Genomic DNA, 19,461 nt, shown 5'->3' with positions numbered 1-19,461 from the left:
AAAACAGGACTTGGCCTTGTTGGCTGGCCTTGTAATCGTCTTGACCCAAAGATGAAATCAAATTTGTCAACGTTGTTTTACGAGGCCATCGTGGGTGTACGTCTGTGCGTGCATGTGGAGTTAACAACCTCGTGGTGTGTTATTCATTAACTCACCTGACAGCAGACCGAAACTCCCAAGTGACAAACGAGTAATTTGCCGTCATAATAAATCGAATAATAAAAAACAATATTGGTGCATTAAATCGTACTCCTTGTGAGGATGTCCATGATAAACTCACGGGAAGGCAGTATTTGCATAGTTGTTGAAAAACATTAATTAAAAAATGAGGTTGCGTGAATTCTGTTTTTTTTTTTTGACAAATGACTTGTTTGGATTTGAGATTTGTTTTTACAATTAGTGTATTATTATTTTAAATGAACTAATTGCTGTTTGGAGGCTTTGCAAGCCGCTCTTCGTTTCCTCTCGACATAAATGGAGGGAGTGGGAAAAAATGTCATGGCGAAGGTCTGGCTGGCTCTACCCAGCATGCCTTCGATGTTTGTGTGTCACGATTAATGAGCTGGCTGATAGCGTGCGGGAGGCCACAGATTGGTCACCAAGGTTGCAACAAAAACACCAGCAAGCGTTTTAGGGCCTGCGCCGCTTGCCCTTAAAATAACAGAATGACAGCGGATCTATTTATTGGCGTCGTGTACTTGTGGCGCTTTGATGAGCTCAAATCAATGCCAAGTGCCTCCTCCCGTCCTGTCGTAAATATTTACAGCCTCTCGCAAAGCAACGCCTGCTACGTTTGTTTTGGGGTCGGCATGGCGCAGTGCTGGAGTGGTCGGCTCCCAACTCAGAGGTTGCGGGTTTGATCCCCGGCCAGTGTTACCAAAAGTCCTTGAGCAAGATACAAAACTAGCGTCTACTGAAGCTGCGTCGTCACAGAAAAACGTAAAAACTTCCGTTTAGGCCTTTAAGACCAGATACATTCAAATGTAGATGATTTAATCTAAAAGTATCTTTTTTTTTCCTTTTCTAAAAAGTTGTTAAAATGTTCGCCAACAAAATGGACTCAAATGAGCCTGAAAACAATCCTGATTTTCTTCTCAGAAACAATTATCAAATCTCATTGATCCCGTTTTGTGAAGACACCAAAGACGTACAACAAATACGGCTTTTGACTTTGCTCAATTATTTTTGATTTCTCCGGCGAGCTGTCAAGCAATTTTTTTCAAACTAAAAGTGCGTCTGTCAGTTTTCATGCCAGCGGCTCAAGCAGAGGTCAGTTGTCACAGGAAGCAAAGAAAGTTAACAGTTATTTATTTCTTTTTAACACTCTAGAAAATAAAAATGAATAACATATATATATATATATATATATATATATATATATATATATATATTATTTTTTTTTTTTCATTCATTCCAGTTAAAATACAACCCAGAATAATTACAGCATTCTTAGAATGACATTGTCCAATTTTTTTTTTTAAAAGCTACCTTGGTAATTTATGTTTAACTCATTTTCTGCCATTGACGGCAAAAGACGTCCAACTTCCTTTTTTTCTCTGATCATAAATCATGCCGTATTTTTCTTGTCAAATTTCACCAATTAGATTTTGATTTAGACAGTTTTTTTATTGTTCTATTTTTTTTAAATTGATTATTTCTGCGCATACAAAAAAAAAGGACATAGTGTGTTCTGTTACTCGTGTGACCATTGGACTCTGCATGAGCTGATAAACAGTTTGTTACATTTCGGGGGTGTTAAGTGGGAGCAGATATCCGTCTGTGTGTGTTCGTGTGTGTGTGTGTGTGTGTGTGTGTGTTGAGGTGGGCGGAGAGAACAGGTGATATAAATCCATGTGTTTGGCGAGCGTTCATACTTCTCGTGCAAGCCATCACAGCCGATGCTTTGATTCGCCTTCCCGAAGTCCGGACGTCGTCTCCTGCTCGCCGCTTTTTGGACCTTGAGGGTGGGCGGGGTGATATTTGGGGTTCAATTATGGATCCCATTGTGGAAGTAGTGGCGTTAGTTTTGGGCTTTCTGGGCTGGGTGCTGGTCGGGGTGGCGCTGCCCAACCGCTACTGGAAGACGTCGACGGTGGACGGCAACGTCATCACCACGTCGACCATCTACGAGAACCTCTGGATGTCCTGCGCCACCGACTCCACCGGCGTCCACAACTGCCGGGAATTCCCGTCCCTACTCGCGTTGAACGGTAAATGACTATTTCATTTTTTTTTTGGTTTGGTTTTGCAAACCTTGTTATGTCGTCCCCGTGCCAGGTTACATCCAGGCATCCCGCGCCCTCATGATCACGTCGGTGGTGATGGGCGCCTTCGGCCTGGTGGCGGCGCTGGTGGGCGTGCAGTGCTCCAAGGCGGGTGGCGACAACTACGTGCTGAAGGGTCGGATCGCGGGCGCCGCTGGCGTCCTTTTCATCCTTCAAGGTAGTGCCGTACTTCTCCAAATTGACGCCAAGTGCCACCTCAAAAGTCTGAAAATCTTTCTTGACATTTATTGCAGAACAATTGACTGGTTCATGTTTATCTGTAAAACACTTGTAGGCAAGATCTTAGCCCGCTGCTCACCGGGCATAGCACCACTCGCACATTTCAATCGAGCCGTTTTATGAAGCGCTTTGAAAAAAATAAATAAATCACTGGTTTGTGCTTACGTTTGTTTGGTTGTAAGGATGCCATTTGAGATGATATGGTTTGATTCATTCACAATCTTAGTGTGGTACTACATACTTATTGCCACTAGAGGGAGCCCACCAACCTGCTGCATTACTTGGGTCGTGTTTCTGCAGTCTTGATGGATGCCAGGTACATATTTGAAATTGCAAAAATCGTTTAACCGATACCAGATGGAGGTACTCTGCCAATACCGGCCTTTTTTTTTTTTTTTTGGATCAATCAGGTTCTTTTGAAGGTTGACGATACTAGCCATCGGCACTTGGGGCAAAAAAAAAAAAAAATCTGACATTGAGTCCTCCTTGCCACACTGCGATGATTTGTCACCAGGGATTAAAGTTCTTTGTTAGCAATTATCTGGCATTGTGTTGCTTTCAATGGTGACTATTCAAAGTACTGGTCATGGGAGCAAGTTGAAGTGAGTTGCGGGGCTTTATTTAGACCAAAGTAGTGCTTTGCTGCCATCTTGTGACATCTCACTTCCTTCAAACAAAGTTGAAGTGAGGTGATGAGCTTCATTTGGTCCAAAGTAGGGCTTCTCCGCCATTCTTAGGCGATTATCAATATATATTATCATTTTAATCTGGTATCTACGTATTTGTTCTATTATGGGATCCGTCTTTGTTCATAAATATCTTCCCAGTGTACTAATTGGATATGTGAACTAAGGGGTAGGACGAGATCAGGATTGTAATTCTTCCTACTCCCTTGAACATGTCAACTGTCGACTGAGTGGGTCGATGACATCTGAGGATTTTCTTTCCTCTCCCATTTTTTTTTTATTTTGTAATGTGTTTAAATGATCAATCAATCAACAATTAGTTAGTTCGCGGCTTTGCAGCAGGGCTCCATCCTAAGTCCCCCTGTCTTTCGGTTCTTCTGTCGCAATATCTTTTTTTTTTAAGCAGAATTTTTGCAGTATGCATATTGTTTTGCCTTGGACTATGGAAAATAAGTACTCTTGTTTATGCTTGCAATATTTTTTGTGTATGAAAACACACATTTTCTTAGTATGATCATCCATGGCTGAATTTGTTATAAAATTCTTCTTGCTACTCACTGTGTCGCTGGCATAGATAGAAAGATGAACAAACATATATTATTTATAGCAAGTAAATGATTTTTGTGCCACTGAAGTGAAATTGGATGATTTCCATGACTGGGATTCATTGATTCAAGGTCAACAGTGAAAAGAAAAACAGCATCTTTGAGCACGGCTGTTATAAAACACCCTAAAGATAATAAAAGAGGCATTTTACGGCTTATAAAAATCAATTCTTCCTGTCAGACTTTGGACTTGTTTGGCAGCCGCTATATCCTCAATGATTAATAAAGGAAAAAATTGTGCACAATGGTGGCTTTGTCGTGTAGAAATTGCATGTAGTTTCTGAAAAATGGATTCTGAACTGCTGTAGTCTAAAGTAGAATCTGTGGGAGGAAAAAATAATTAGGGGAGGTACATTGTAAAAATTATTTTGTCATTTGGGAAATTGAATAAGCCGAACAGAAAGTATATTTCAGCTGTATTTAACTTTTTGTTATATCTAGCAATTTACATTTATTCCTCACCTCATTCACTACCAGCAGAGTAAAAAAAAATGGATCTTTGATGTCTTTAGCCGTCAATGGCAATAAATGAGTTAAGTGATGGTCATTTTATTTTGGTCGAGTTTTTTATTTGGCCTTCGGGTGAATTCCGTTTTAATTGTTGAGATTGGTATATTCTCTATTATAGAATATTTTGACATAAGAATGACATTTGGGGGAAAATTGTAAATTTAGGGTTTAGCACGATCTTTGGGAATATTAAAAAAATAATAATAAAATAATAATAATAGCCTGATGACCTAATTGTGAGGAACATTTTGACTTTGGAAATGGTAAAGAAATGTGGAAGCGTGTCATCAAATCTGCAAAATATGAAAAATTGTCTCCAAATTCTGTAAGAATTGTGCGTCACCTTTGGACTTTTCCCATAATTTTCTCGTTTCCTTAATGGTATTTTTTTACGTCATTTACTTTTTATTAGGCTTGTGATTAATTGTTCTTTCTTTTTTTTCAAAGGTTTGTGCACAATGGTGTCAGTGTCCTGGTACGCCTTTAACATCACTCAAGAATTTTTCGACCCGTTCTTTCCCGGTACAAGGTACAGATGACGCTGCACGTGTGGGAAACATCACGCACCCTGACCTTAATGTTTCTGTCGTCGCAGATACGAAATCGGCGAGGGGCTCTACATCGGGTGGTGCTCGGCCGTGCTGGCCATCGCCGGGGGGGCGTGCCTCACGTGCTCCTGCAGGATCGGCTCAGAGGGAAAGTAGTAAGTGACGCCATCCCACTTGAAAGCCAACAAGTTAGATGACTTCATCTTGACGTGTTTATTATGAATTTTGCAGCCCTTTGCCTCATCAAAGCAGAGGTACTGTTTACTCTGGACCGGCTCGGACCAGAAGTGTGGCCGCCAGCACGTATGGCCGAAATGCGTATGTTTGAATGGAATCTTTTTTTTTCATATACTTATGAAATGATTACATATTCTAGTGGAATACATGCATTGTTTTGTCACATTTTGTACTCTTATTTTCTGCAATGTTATTTATGTCAAATATTCCCATGTATTATGCAATGGAAATCTGTTCAATTGATTCTTGAATTTTGTTTTTTTTTGTACAGTTTTTTCCCTACAATTATGCTCAATAAACATATTGTACATGTTGAACAAGGTTTTGGGTCATATCATTTGAGTCATACAGCAGCAAATCAAAATGCAAATAAAAAAAATATTTTTATTTATTTTTGTATTGTTGGAATATTTTGTGAAGTCGAATTTGAATTTTGAAAACAATTGAATTTGTGAACTTCAATTTCTTTAGTGGGACATGTTATTCATTATTTGAGCATAACGCAACCAACCACTGTTGTCCAATGAAAAGAGGCCGCGTGTCCAACCGGATGCGGATGTCCCGACTCGTGGACCAATCGTCGAGGGCTCGGCGCTGTCAAGTGCGAGGTCGCCAAATACCAAACGAAAAGAGTTCCTATTTTTTCCGTGGATGCGTGAGGCAATTCCGTCTTTGGAACAGCTGAAAAACTCTAAATTTGACTCCGTTTTTTTTTAAGTATTATTATTTCTGTGTAACGTAGCGTTAAAAGTGACATGTTTCCAGACGGAATATTTTCGCCGAGCAGTGTTTTCCACACGGAATTTGAGCGCGACCGGACCGTAAATACTCTGCTCGGCTAGTTGTCGCAGAAGCTTAAACTGCAAAATGTCGCCTCAATGAGTTGGACGTCGCGTTTGGTGAGTTACTAACCCATCGCCGGTATGGACTGGGGACGCCTGACGGGAGTCGGCGGGGTCTTGTTCTCCTTGTCCCTGCTTTCTGTCATCCTGGACCTCCAGCTCGACGGTAAGGTGGTTGAGATCACCGCGTAAACGAGTTTTTTTGTTTTGTTTGGTCATCTTTCTCTTTTAAACGACGAGCACGCTGTGTTCCAGGCGTCTTGGGGGCAACGCGCGGCGAAATTGAGCATCACTTGGAGATGGGCCGCAAACTTTTGGCAGCCGGTCAACTGGCTGAAGCCTTGTCCCATTACCACTCGGCTGTGGGTAAGATTACCATTCTCATTCGAGCCCAAAACAAGAGGACTCTTCAAAAAATGTAGAAATGTGGACATTTAGAATGGTTCAAATAGACTAAGAAATGTTAACTTTGTTGCATTTCAGCTCAAGTTGATGTAGAATGAATTGTTAAAATGTCCAATGTGAATCTTGACGTTTGCATGTCTTGGTGTGTCCAGAGTCTGATTCGAAAAACTACCTGACATACTACAAACGCGCCGCCGTGTTCCTGGCCATGGGCAAGTCCCGATCGGCCCTTCCCGATCTGACCAGGGCCATCCAGATCAAGCCTGACTTCCTTGCTGTAAGAAGAAGAAAAACGCATCCCCTCGCTTGGTGTGGCATGACTTCCATCCCTTGCATCCTTGTGTGCTTTCCCAGGCCCGACTGCAGAGGGGGAACATCCTTCTGAAACAAGGCAACGCGCAGGAGGCCCGTGACGACTTTGTAGCGGTGGTGAGCACAGAACTGTGCTTTTTATTTATTTATTTTTCCTCGCTCCAATTGAAGCAGCTGTTGTACCTCTCTTCTTTTTCCGCTCACAGCTCGGGCCGTCTCCGGATCACGCCGACGCACTGGAGCAGCTGTCGAGAGCCGAAGATCTGGAAGAGCTGCAGGAGGACGCCCGGGCAGCGTACCACCAGGGCAACTATGGCGGCGCCATCTCGGTGCTGGAGCGAGTCGTTGAGGTACGCTGAAAACGCCGTCTTGGATTAGGCTGCCGCGTTAACTTGTGATGATGCTTCACAACCTTCTTGCTAGATCTCGCCGTGGGATCCCGAGATGCGGGAGCTGCGCGCCGACTGCCACCTCCGCACTGGGGATCCACAGAAGGCCATTCAGGACCTGGCGCCCGCCACACGTCTGCGCAGCGACAACCGCGCCGCTTTCCTCAAGCTGAGTCTGCTGCATTACCGCCTGGGGGAACACCACGAGTCTCTTACGTGAGTCACACTGATCTCTCGTCTACCGTCCACCCCACTTACGTGCCTCTGAACCTCGTGCACAGCCAAGTCCGAGAGTGTCTGAAGCTAGATCAAGACGACAAGGATTGCCTGGGCCACTACAAGCAAGTGAAGAAGCTCAGCAAGCAGCTGGATTCGGCCGAGGAGCTGGTCCAGGCGGAAAGGTGGAGTATAGTGGACGGGGTTCCTCGCCGCGCCGTGCCGCCGACCTCTCAAACGTTAGGGCCCGATTTACTCAGATCCTCCGCTCACCCTTAGGTACCGCAATGCCATTGAGAAGTACGAGGGTGTGATGAAGGCGGAGCCGCACGTGTCGCACTACACCAACCTGGCCAAGGAGAGGATTTGCTTCTGTCTCGTCAAGGTGAGATGCCGTCTTGGCCTGTGTTAGGAGGAAGCCAACAAACATTTTTTTTTTCATGTTTAATGAGTTCATCTTGACTTCTAATATATTCAAAAATTGCTTTTGATCTTTCTTCCGACAACCAGGACCTCATTGTCATCATCAAAGAGCAAAATCAATTTATTTTTCAAATCGTTGATGAATCGGTTGAGAAAACATTTCCATCCCTTTATTCCAAAACGGTTTCTTTAAGTTGGGCTAGTTTAGTTGAATTGTGTTAAATTGGGACGCGATGGCTTTTGTGTACGTGAGCTCAATTCAATTGAGTAAAGTTCAATTAAATGGGATATAGTTTGTGTTGATTGAAAATATTAATTTGAGCTAATTAAAATTAAATCGACTAAATTCAAGTTCATTTGAGTTGAGTTAAATTAAGTTGAGTTCAGATCAATTAAGTTTACATAAGTTAAGTTAGAATTTATTGAAATTATGTTGTTATATTAAGCATAGTTCCATCAAATTGAGAGAAAAAAGTAAATTTGAGGGAGTCTAATTTTTTTTTTAACTCATTCACTCCCGTTGAGAGGCAGCTATCTCATTAGCATCAAACCGGGACGGCTGCCAGTGATTGATTTAAATGCCATGAGTGCTCCCAACACTCGTGTGATCGACCTAATGGACCCTCTTGCTCGAAACCATTTGTTGATTATCAAACTAGTCGTTGAAGAATTTGATATTCAATTAGTTACCCGTTAAGCAATAACCTGTCCCAACTTGATCTTTTAGCACAGCGTGTTAACGTGCGCCTGACGGCTACAAGCATCATCATTTGCACGAGACCATTAATTTGTGTGCGACCATTTGCAGCTCAAGTCAGCCACAGAAGCCATTGACGCGTGCTCCGAGGCGCACCAGAGGGACCCTCGCAACGTGAAGATCCTGCGCGACCGCGCCGAGGCCTTCATCCTCAACCAAGACTACGAGAAAGGTCAACGCCGCTTGTGTGATGCGAGCTGCCACCACACTGTGGCGCTGTTGTTCACTCGGATGGCGCTTTCTTATTTTGGATTTTTTTTTTTATCCCACTGCCGCAGCCGTGGATGACTACCAGGAGGCGCAGGAGTTTGACGGCGACAACAACGACATCCGAGAAGGACTGGAGCGAGCCCGGAAGTTGCTCAAGCTCTCGCGCAAGAGAGACTACTACAAGATCCTCGGCGTAAGCCGGTACTGCCTCAACACACAAAAACATCCTTTTTTTATTTGAATTATGGCACAACTATTTGGAGACAAACTGCAATGTTTTTCTTTCCGTCCCCTCAATATTGCGATTCGATAAGGGATTGTTTTTTTCAAGGCCCTCTTCCCGTGTATTGTTTTTTTTTCGGCAATAAATGAATCTCTATTACAATAAACAATATCGGATCTTTCGCCGCATTGATAATGTCGCGTCGCACTTTGGCCTTGGGTCATTGATTGACTTTTGGAGCGCTCTTCTCAGGGCGGCCAACAAGCAGGAGATCATCAAGGCGTACAGGAAGCTGGCACAGCAGTGGCACCCGGACAACTTCCAGTCGGAGGCCGAGAAGAAGGAGGCGGAGAAGAAGTTCATCGACATCGCTTCGGCCAAAGAGGTCCTCACAGACCCAGGTCAGGAAATTTGTTACAATAAAAAGTCAGTTTTTTGAGAATGTTGACTTCCTCACCAAGAGATTTAATCAAGTGTGGTGAAGCTAAATTCAGTTGAGTGAAGTTAAATGATGTGAAATGAGCTGAAGGTAAATTCAGTTGGATTGAGTTTGAGGTAAGTTGAGTCGAATGAAAATAAGTTCATTTGAGTCGGTTTAATTTTCGCTGAGTTACTTTAAGAATAGCTGAGCTGAATTGAGTTAATCGGACAGAAGCCGTACTGTAAAAGTACTCGAGCCTCAGCTGATGGTGTTTTGTTGGTGTTGAATAATTTGCACTCGTATTATCTAATTATTATTATTTCTATTTCCAATGTTGGTAGCAGTTTATTGTATTTAAGACTTGAGGAAAGAGCACCTGGTCCAGACTCGACTATTTTTATAAGCAATTGAGATTTTTTCTCATTTCCAGAAATGAGGCAGAAGTTTGACGCAGGCGAGGATCCATTGGATCCCGAGAACCAGCAGCAGGGCGGCGGAAACAACGGCCACGGCTGGCCTTTTCCCTTCAACCCTTTTGAGTCGGGAGGCAGCTTCCACTTCAAGTTCCAGTAGAGGACGAGTACGTGCGGCGTCACGGTGAGGACTTTTCATTTCAAACATAAATGGCTGACAGACTTAAAAAAAAAAAGCGAAGTTCACTTCGTTTTGCCACATGGAGTTTTTTTTCCCCCTTGTTTTATGTGCCATTAATATTTTTTTGTACCAATTTGACTGACATCATCAAATGGACAACTGAATGCTGAGAGACAAGAATTTCCTTTTTCGTCATTTCAAAATCTGCACTTTTCTTTTCAAACGCACTGTTTTCTGAACAAAGGCTCTGTATTTGCAACTAATGCCAAGCCAAAAGTGTCTCAGGAATATGACTGACGCTTCAAAGTACAGTGAGAGGCGCGATGCTGGGCCGATATACTCTGAAAACTTCTAAGTTACAGTAGCACTGTACTTCTTTTAAAAAAAACAAAACTTTATACTGTAATTTATGGAGAACGTACGTTATTTATTGAGTTTGTTTTGTTTGTGTTCTTGCATTTTCTGTTGTCAATCTGACGCAGGGGCTCAACTGCATTAAAATGATCCAAAAAATAAAAACGTTACTGACTGTGTGAGACATGAAAAGCAAGTTGGGAGCATTCCCAGAAGAAGCAAGCGTGGTTGCCTACTTATCGCAAGGCAGTATAAAAGACGGATTTCCCGACTGTTGTAACTGGAGTTTTTGACTGCATTGAGAATAAAGCTCCATCTTCTCAAATCATGTTTTTTCCTCTGAATTTGAGACTTCACTGAAAAGACATGCAATGTATTATATTTAATTGAAAAACAAAAGCACAAGTCCATTTATTTCTTCATAGTCCTTTCATTTCCGAGTGGTTCAAGCCAAAAGCTTGCGTGTCGTCCAGAATGTCAGCCTCGGCCTCAATGGACACAACATGGTGACCGGGGATCATGGCCAGGCCCAGAACTCGGGGTTCCCCCTGGGAGAAAGTGTCTTAAAAGAAAGGGGGAGGAACATGAAAATCAGTAGACTGCGAAGGAACTTCGCTTCAAGTGGGACTCTGTGGTCACCTTTGGATTTGAGGAACTCCTGAGCCGACCCGAGGATTATGTTACAGTCGCGGTCTGTGCAGAGGAAAAGGCCCACCAATGTCCGGCCGTCAGTCATGCGAATCCTCATGTTCTTGTTCAAGAGGCCCTGAAGTTTCTGCCTCGCCTGGGATGATGAAAACACATCACGTTATTCCATAGTACAGAAAGTATAAAACAGTTCAATTGGATTTAGAGTTTTTAAATGCTCATTATGGAGGAACGTGAAGAGTTGAGAACTATTTGAGGTGGCACTTGGTTTAAAACGTGTAAAAATCACCAACGAGTCAACTGACAGGATTTTCTAATTGCCTCAAATTAATTTGGCAACAAGTCACGCTATGTTTAGTAGTTTGTGTATCGTGAAATCTGTGTCCTTGCCAAATGGCTCTAAAGAGAATAATAATGAAGACATGGGAACCGATATTATAATAATCATAATGTCCGTCCATTTTTATGCATTGAATCACCTGACCGCAAATTCATAAGCGACTGAATTGCTAAACGCTCGAGTGTCGCTTTTCAGGAAGCAGACACACGCATAACGATAAACATAAAAATAATGATCCTAAGAGCGCAAATATGCAAAATAAACATACATGGGTAGACGGTCCGTTTTCTTCGATTGTTGCCATTTGTGCATTCTTCTTCTGTGGTTTGCTGCCGGAAGTATTTGTCACAGACATTTTTCGACGCAACACTTGCCCAACAGCGACCCTCAGTGGTCATGCCTCGAACTCCAAAAGAGGCTGTTCAATGACTTTCCCTTTCCGAAACATGTTTTATTACTTTAATGATTACTGAAATGTACGATATTGTTTTTAACAATGAGAACATTTCACTTGATTTTAATTTTGATTGAGTTACTCTGATTTACAAGAGTTATAAATCGTGAATTCACACGGTTTTCTAGCTGTGAGCATCCTCCCTTTCATTCATTTCATTCCTACAATCCTCGTTTCCTTCTTCATCATTGCAGTCATAGCAGTCACGCTTTCATTAATTAAAATTCACACACGTCTAGAAAAATGCCCATCACACTTATAATCAAGCAGGAACAACGCTAAATTGAAAAACAAATGGCAATCTGAATTTACTAGATAATCCAATTTTCTTTGCAGTGTATTTTCTTTTGTGTACTCTCTCATACTTCACTTCAATCTCATGCACTCATTTGTTAGTTTCAGACAATCAAGAGTGTTTTTTGCTGCCTTTGTGGTATGTGTGCAAGCTTGCTATAAGTGTACATTTTAGTTTAAGAAATTGTTGATTGTATGATAAACAACCGTGTTGTTTGCTTGCTATGGTGTGAAAGTCATGATTTTGATTGACATTGACGAAAGAATTGGAAAATGTTCTATACTTAAAAGCGGTCATTTTACATTTGCATTCAGCTCAGTTGTAATTGCTTAAAGATGCAGTTATTATTTTTTTTAAAAAGTCGTAAGAAGGAGTTTAAGGGCATTGGCCACCCCTGGCCACCCTTGTAGCTCCGCCCCTGTCTGCCCAGCCTTCCTTGCTTCATTCTACCTTCCATTGCCCTTCCTTTCAGGCCTCCCTTTCATTTATCATTTCCTCGCCATTCTTCCTTCCGCCCACCCTTCTCCCCTTCCTTTCATCATCCTTCCCTCTTTCTTTCCTTTTATTCCCCCTCCCATAACTCTTTTCACTGCTTGTTTTCATTCTTTCCAGACTTTATCATCCCCTTTCTTGCATTCATCCTTCACACAATATCTCTCTCCTTTCTTCCTTCCATCCCACCTTCATCACTTCCTTCCATCCTTCCTTCTTTTTTTAATACTTCATTTTTCATCCCTCCTTCTATCCTTGCAACCTTCATTCCTTTCCTCTCTCTTCCTTCCGAATATCCCCCACTCCTTCCTGCAGGTTCCCATCATCCCTCCCTTCCTTGCATGCTTAAGATTTTATTTTTAAAAATATTTTAGTTACGTTAGTATACCACATTTTAGCATGTTTGTATTCTATCGCCTCTTGTAAATGGAAGCTGATTACAAGGCAAGATGCAAAAAAATCAAGAGGCCTTCGATCTTTTTCTTCAGATCTTTCTTTCTTTTCTTTTGTTCTCTTTTTCTTTCCATCTTTTTTTGTCATTTACTCCTTGGTCTGCTGTTTTCCCACGTAACTGTTAGCATGTTAGCATTTAATCAATTGCCATCGCATCTTCTCACAGACTTCCATCCTCACCACAAGTGGTTAATTTTTTAAGCAATACAATCTGATGTAAGTCTGGGCATGGCTGCGGCAGAATTTTTTTCTTTGCCCCCCCCTCTTGATCCCTTCCCAGCACACACACACACACACACACATACACTAAAGCTTTTTTTCCCTCTGGTGGGGGCCATGTTTGATAGATTTGCTCTGCAATGCAGAAAGTGACACCACAAGTCTGGGGATAAGAAGAGGGGGGTGGGGGCACAGACATTCTCAGTCGGAGGGGGGGGGGGGGGGCACAAACAACTAATAACAATGAAAGTCGCATGCACACCCCCTTTTCCTGTAACAATGTGGAGCTTTTTGAGGAGGGAGGGGGCGCAAAGAGTGCAGGGGGGGGGCTGAAATAATATAGTCAGCCATTTTTTATGTAAGGGGATTTTTTTTCTTATTGGGGGGGTGTAGGGGGGTTGTTAAAAAATAAATATAAGAGGGCGGCCATCTTTGTTGCTCTCTGCCTAGTGTAAAATGCCCCCCCTCACGTTCCCCCCCGATTTGAATATTAAATAAACAGCACGATACAATTTTTTTTAGTTTTTTTTTGTTTTGCACACAAGGACGGGATCCCGATGAGAGGACTATCATGTCCTATCCTCCGCGGGCCTGTGAGGAAGACGAGGGCAAGGCGCTTCATTCCGAGGGAGGAGATTTTGAGGAAGAAGACGACGGCGACGGCGACGGCGGAGACTTCTTAGAAGCGAGAAGCGACATTAACTCGCCGCCGGCACCTCGGCAAACTGCAGCCGCCCCAGGTACGTCTCGGCGTCCCGGATGAAAAGAACGCTTTGAAAGCGACGTTTGGACGCCTCGTCCTGGAAGCCGCATTGCAAATCTTGCACGTCTCCAACTGGCGCGGGAGACGTTTTAAGCACTGTGATGCGCACTAAACAAGCTCGGTCTGCTCGGGAAGTTTTGTGTCCACGGCCAAAGTGTCATCTTCCTCACCCCCCCTCACCCCACTCCCGTGACACGCGTGTCACAGGAATGACAGCATTCCAGGACATTTTTCGTGATGCGTTCAAACGCATTCGGGTGAAACCCACACCCAAATGTCTCCCAGAACGTATTTGCTGCTGCTTCACGGGTGACTTCCCAACATGTTTATTTCACACTTCTTTCCCACCAGAGTCAAATTCTGATGACTTGGAGAAGTTTCTGGCGGTGAAAGTGAAAGGTGCGTAGATATTGCTTCTTTCTCATGTTTACAAAAACAAAGATTGATTCGAGTGGGCCAAACTCGAAGCCGCCGCCGTGCCAGAATGATAAATGAGCTCCCACGGCGGGATCCTTAACCCCCTCGCGACCTCCACGGCCCGAGTTCGGACCCCCCTCCCCGATGTATCGCGCGGCTCTACCGCCGCGGCCTACGAGTCCCCGGGCTCGAGTGAGCCTGGCGTCCGCCCCCCCGCACGCCGTTGGCGGCGTTCCCACACGGAAAGGCGGGGAGCTGGAAGAGGTTGAGGTAGACCCAATCAACAATTTATTATTATTTTTTTTAATAAATTGTGCTTCATGACGTTAACCGGGGTCAACTTGCAGGTTCAAGCGCCTAATTCCCAGGCTATCATGTTGCCCCTTGGCAATAATTTTCTCATCAAGCCTTTCTGTCCAAATGTCAACCAAAAATGAACAACACGAGTCAAGCAGCGAAACAATAATTGTCCTGAGTCACAATTTTGTGTTCACCTGACCAAGAAGCATTGAACAACTCGGTTTATGTTTCCAGGTAGGCAGCATGATGGAGTGGTGCTTGGCATGTGTGCAGTTCCGGGTTCGAATCTTGGCGCCAGCCCTCCCGAGTGGAGCTTATGTTTTCCTCGTGCTAGGGTCATTTTTGTTCTGGTTGTACATTCTAAAAACATTCATGTTATGATACTAGTACAGAAGATTTGTAAAAGCAACTTGGAAACGATCATCTTGCACCTGCTCACATAGAAAAGTTAGAGAGTTTTGAGATGCAACGTAGTCTCAGACTCCTATTTGACGAAGACTGTGAATTTTGCAGGCTCGCTATTTACAGGCCTACAACTCGATTATTTTGGCTTTTTTTAACCACAATATTTTCAGAATGGAGTAACCGAAGCTTTTGGTTACAACAAATTCTGACCAGGCTGGGCTGTTCCGACCACAGCTCTGCCATCCCTTGCCCTTGTCTGGACCGTCCGTGTTCTCTGGAGCAGTCGCGTTTGCGCCCCTATTTTCTGTGTTTCATCCATGCTGCGCTCATCTATTGGCTGTTGATTGTGTCATGTCACAGCAAAGACTGAAATACTTGCAATAATATCAAACATGCCTGATGTTGTCACAAAGGCAAGACTAAAACATTTCTACACTTGAGATTACCACCGTAGGATAAAGGAGCAAGATGCTGGGAGCCGAATTTTGGGGATGGAAGCCAACGTTTTTTTTTTGTTTTTAAAAGGATGGCCTAAGCAAGGACGCACGTGGATTTTCATCCGTCCCTGTAATCGTCTCCGTCCCTAAACTGGTCATGTACCGCGTGTTTAGAATTCAAATATATGTGCTTGGAGCAGAATGAAATGTTCAAATGCTGTTGCATGTACTGGCCCTTTAACTGAGAAATCAACTAAGAGAGAAAGCGAGTCTGGGCAAAACCACAGACAGATACGTGACGGTGTGTGAAGAAGCAATTGAGATGCAAAGTAATCATCTTAAATTGTTTTTAATTTCAGCGATGGGCTGAAGTGCAATTAATACAGTCATATCTACAGTGCGACCCAGTTCTTCGCTCATCTGTGAATTTGCCTTGCGTGACAAAAAGAATCTGAAGAAAGTTTCCGCTACGCTGTGTAACAATAGCTGCGTACGGCATTGTTTGGGGTGCTTATAATATAGATAATAACCCATTTCATAACGTGGACATGCGCGGATATTAGTCCGAAGCAGCTAATGTCAAGCGGCTAATGTATGTACAAATGTTTTTATGATTAAATTTAGCAATTGCGGCTTTAAATCAGGTGTGGTTTGCAATCTAGAAATCATGGTAAGTGGATGCGAATCGGAACTTGGTCAGCTAATGAGCTTTTAATCATCGTCCTTTTTTTTTGGACTGGTGAAATGCAAGGATGGACATGCTTTAAAAGGACGGGGACGCAGGATGATTATTTTCTGAATAAGTACGGAGGGATGATGACGAAAGGGTGTCCAGGTCCAGGATGGACCATGGACCGGCAAAATATATCTCTGTGGTGTATTTGTGTGCCCTGCGAAGGGCTGATAACGAGCCCAGGGTGTACCGCAACACTCGGCCACAAGAGGGCGTGACCAATGAAGATGTTGCCATGATGGGAATTTGTTGTGAGTTTTCATTTCAAATGGGTCCAAGATAGTTTGTTCCTTTCTGACGATTGTCTTTCTTTCCAGAAGACGAGGTGAACACATCTGACAGGGAGGTCCCGCTTAAAAAGAAAGGACGGCCAAAGAAAAAGAAGGACGCCAAGAAGAAGGACAAAGAGGGGAAAGCCGCCCGGGTGAAAAAGCGCAAGAAGCTCGTACGTGGGAGCCGATCTCTGTTGACTGTGCTTGATGTCGTCCGCTGCTCCTCACCGTTTTATCGTCTGCTCAGGACAGCGATGTAGAGCGGGACTCGGCGCGGGACCGGGACTTCGGCGATCACTCGGACAGCGTCGCCAGTGGCTATGGCTCTGGCGAGAAGAAGAAGAGGAAGAAGCACAAAGAAAAGAAGGAGAAGAAGACCAAGCGGAAGAAAAAAGATGATGAGGACCGAGACAGCAGTCAAGAGGAGACCACGAGGGTAAAGTCAAATACAGATACTTGAACAAATGTACTGTAGCTATCAAATGATTCTGGTTCTGATGCTCACATTTACTGGTTGCTTCTCAGCAGCCTGTGGAGCAGAAGACCTCAGCCCAGCTGGCAAAGGAGTGGGGTCTGGAGGATGTTGATCATACCTTCACCGAGGAAGACTACCGGGAGCTGACCAACTACAAGGCCTTCAGTCAGTTTATGAGGTGCGACTCTTGAAAAACTGCAAACCCGGATCAGTGGATCTCTTCGTCTCAGTCCGACTTGCACCACTTGACCAATTCCACTTTCTGCTTTTGCCAGGCCCATGATCGCCAAGAAGAACCCCAAGATTCCGATGTCCAAGATGATGACCATCCTGGGGGCCAAGTGGCGGGAGTTCAGTTTCAACAACCCTTTCAAAGGCAACGCCGCCGCCGTGGCAGCTGCTGCGGCCGCGGCCGCCATCGCTGTCGCTGAGCAGGTCTCCGCGGCGACCGCCTCGCCTACGCCAACGCCGGCGCCAGCGCCGGCGCCAACGCCGCTGCAGCCGCCACCCATCCGGAAGGCGAAGACTAAAGAAGGCAAAGGTCAGCCTTGGGTGGCGGTTTCAAGCTGTTCATACGGATGTCAAATAAATGTGCTTGAAAAGTTCCATCACGATGAGTTTTGGATGTGCAGGGCCAGGTTACAAGAAGCGCAGTAAAAGTCCTCGAGTCCCCGACAAAAAAAAGGCCTTGCCTGCGGCCAAGGCCAAAAAGATGGCGCCCATTCGTCTTAAGCTTTCCCCCGTGTGTGCGAAGAGGAAGAAGAGCTGCTCTGTGAGTTGTGAGCGCGGCGTCCACGCAGGTGACAGCTTGCGGGTGGGCTGACCTCGCGTGTCTCCTGGCAGAGCGACGACGAGGACGAGGACGAGTCGGAGCAGGAGGACTCCAGCGTCCACAGCTCCTCGGTTCGCTCGGACAGCTCCGGCCGCGTCAAGAAGAACAAGCGCGGGAGGCCGGTCAAGAAGAAGAAGAAAAGTAAGCGTGGTGTGCAGAGGCGGCCGTGCTCTCATGCCTTGGATTTGCGTAACCTGTGGAGTTCCAGGTGACGAGGAGGGCGACGGCTACGAGACGGACCACCAGGACTACTGCGAGGTGTGCCAGCAGGGCGGCGAGATCATCTTGTGCGACACGTGCCCGCGAGCGTACCACCTGGTGTGCCTGGAGCCCGAGCTGGAAAAGGCTCCCGAGGGCAAGTGGAGCTGCCCTCACTGTGTGAGTCGGACGCATTTGGAGTTGGGCCTGATTTGTTGAGGCGCAAGCTGATTCTGAATTCTGGCAAAAAAAAAAGCATAAGCATGCAAATACATTTTTGCAAAATCCTCTTCATATTTATTAGTGCCATGAAACGATGCAAAGCAACACTACTGGAGTGTGGTGTTTGTGGGCGCAACTAAATGTACCGTACAAGTTTTGAAATGTCGTTTCGATGGTATTCAAGGATCAAAGGAAGTTTTGAATTCAAATCAACTTCATATTTCGCAATTTTACATTCATTGCAAGAGATTATTTAAGTAAATATCTGTTCGAAGCTTCACAAAATAGTCGTTGAAAAAAGTGAATGATTGATTGAGTTATTAACAATTTCTCAATTAATTGTAATTGTGCAGAAATTGTTTGTGATTAATTAGTTAAACAATTTCAAGTTTCGGTTCCGCCAAGATGGCCCATTTTTCGTTAACAAGCTCAGTTTATATATTTTTGGATTAGGAAACTGAAATGACGTCTTTTTCTTTTTTATCTGTTAATTTGGGAGAAAACAGGAAATAAGTGACAACTTGAAAAACGCATGCTTTTAATGAGAATTTTGGCCACGCCCCCTCGGCTCTCTCCATGTTTCACTCCGAGTCATTAAAGGGCTGGATTATGAACGCCGTTGGAAATCATTCGACTGTTATTGCTTAGGATGGCCGAGTGGTCTAAGGCGCTGCGTTCAGGACCCAGTCTCCCCAGGAGGCCTGGGTTCGAATCTCAAATTTCCCCATTGTGGGACTAATAAAGGGAATATTATTATTATAACGTCCAAAAACGCTGATGAAGAGCCACGCCCATCTGTTGACCGCCGTCTGCCTCCTGACGCGACTTTTGTGTCGCAAAATGTCGGAAATATAACCAGTCGGGGTTCGTGTGCGCGTTCTTGCTCTTGTCTGCTTCAGCCCGGAATCGATCGACACAGTATTTTGGATTTTATGGAGGTGATCACATGGGCTCGCGTTTGAGGTGAATAAATGTGTGCGTGTGCGTGTGTCCACACAAGGAAAAAGAAGGAATCCAATGGGAAGCAAAAGACGAAGACTTTGAGGACTTTGAGGAGGAGGCGGAGGAGAGAACCATGTCGGAGGTCGGGGCCGGCGTGGAGGAGGACGACGACCACATGGAGTTCTGTCGGGTGTGTAAAGACGGAGGTGAACTGTTGTGCTGTGACACCTGCACCTCGTCCTACCACATCCACTGTCTAAACCCTCCACTGCCGGAGATCCCAAACGGAGAGTGGTTGTGTCCACGATGCACGGTTAGTTCCTCCGAC

General features: G+C 44.4%; 4 protein-coding genes across 4 annotated transcripts in view; 3 read left to right on the top strand and 1 right to left on the bottom strand.

The window, feature by feature from the left end:
• The first annotated feature begins 17 nt into the window (after positions 1–17).
• Positions 18–5,410, top strand: cldn15a (claudin 15a). The gene is made up of 5 exons (XM_088293894.1): positions 18–2,210; positions 2,278–2,442; positions 4,753–4,834; positions 4,901–5,008; positions 5,085–5,410. The coding sequence occupies exons 1-5, from the start codon at positions 1,994–1,996 to the stop codon at positions 5,179–5,181; spliced, it is 669 nt and encodes a 222-aa protein (XP_088150020.1). The 5' UTR covers positions 18–1,993; the 3' UTR covers positions 5,182–5,410.
• A 255-nt stretch (positions 5,411–5,665) lies between these two features.
• Positions 5,666–10,561, top strand: dnajc3b (DnaJ (Hsp40) homolog, subfamily C, member 3b). The gene is made up of 12 exons (XM_088294685.1): positions 5,666–6,098; positions 6,188–6,298; positions 6,490–6,614; positions 6,692–6,766; positions 6,856–6,999; positions 7,073–7,254; positions 7,320–7,439; positions 7,534–7,639; positions 8,486–8,606; positions 8,713–8,845; positions 9,120–9,268; positions 9,719–10,561. The coding sequence occupies exons 1-12, from the start codon at positions 6,014–6,016 to the stop codon at positions 9,859–9,861; spliced, it is 1,494 nt and encodes a 497-aa protein (XP_088150811.1). The 5' UTR covers positions 5,666–6,013; the 3' UTR covers positions 9,862–10,561.
• naa38 (N-alpha-acetyltransferase 38, NatC auxiliary subunit) lies at positions 10,289–11,610 on the bottom strand. Its single transcript, XM_088294686.1, has 3 exons — positions 11,493–11,610; positions 10,876–11,020; positions 10,289–10,798 (listed from the first exon to the last, which is right to left on the bottom strand). The coding sequence occupies exons 1-3, from the start codon at positions 11,577–11,579 to the stop codon at positions 10,656–10,658; spliced, it is 375 nt and encodes a 124-aa protein (XP_088150812.1). The 5' UTR covers positions 11,580–11,610; the 3' UTR covers positions 10,289–10,655.
• Positions 11,611–13,603: 1,993 nt separating this feature from the next.
• chd3 (chromodomain helicase DNA binding protein 3) overlaps positions 13,604–19,461 on the top strand; it is a 30,836-nt gene continuing 24,978 nt past the window's right edge. Inside the window, 9 exon segments of the mRNA XM_088292590.1 lie at positions 13,604–13,877; positions 16,510–16,637; positions 16,712–16,900; positions 16,993–17,117; positions 17,215–17,480; positions 17,572–17,711; positions 17,783–17,931; positions 17,933–18,149; positions 19,192–19,446. Coding sequence (XP_088148716.1) covers positions 13,709–13,877; positions 16,510–16,637; positions 16,712–16,900; positions 16,993–17,117; positions 17,215–17,480; positions 17,572–17,711; positions 17,783–17,931; positions 17,933–18,149; positions 19,192–19,446 — 1,638 coding nt within the window. The 5' untranslated portion in view covers positions 13,604–13,708.

This window comes from Idiotropiscis lumnitzeri, chromosome 4, assembly GCF_059441095.1.
Source record: "Idiotropiscis lumnitzeri isolate Australia: NSW breed Sydney's pygmy pipehorse chromosome 4, RoL_Ilum_1.0, whole genome shotgun sequence".
Lineage (NCBI taxonomy): Eukaryota > Metazoa > Chordata > Actinopteri > Syngnathiformes > Syngnathidae > Idiotropiscis > Idiotropiscis lumnitzeri.
This window is presented reverse-complemented; position numbering and strand designations above follow the sequence as displayed.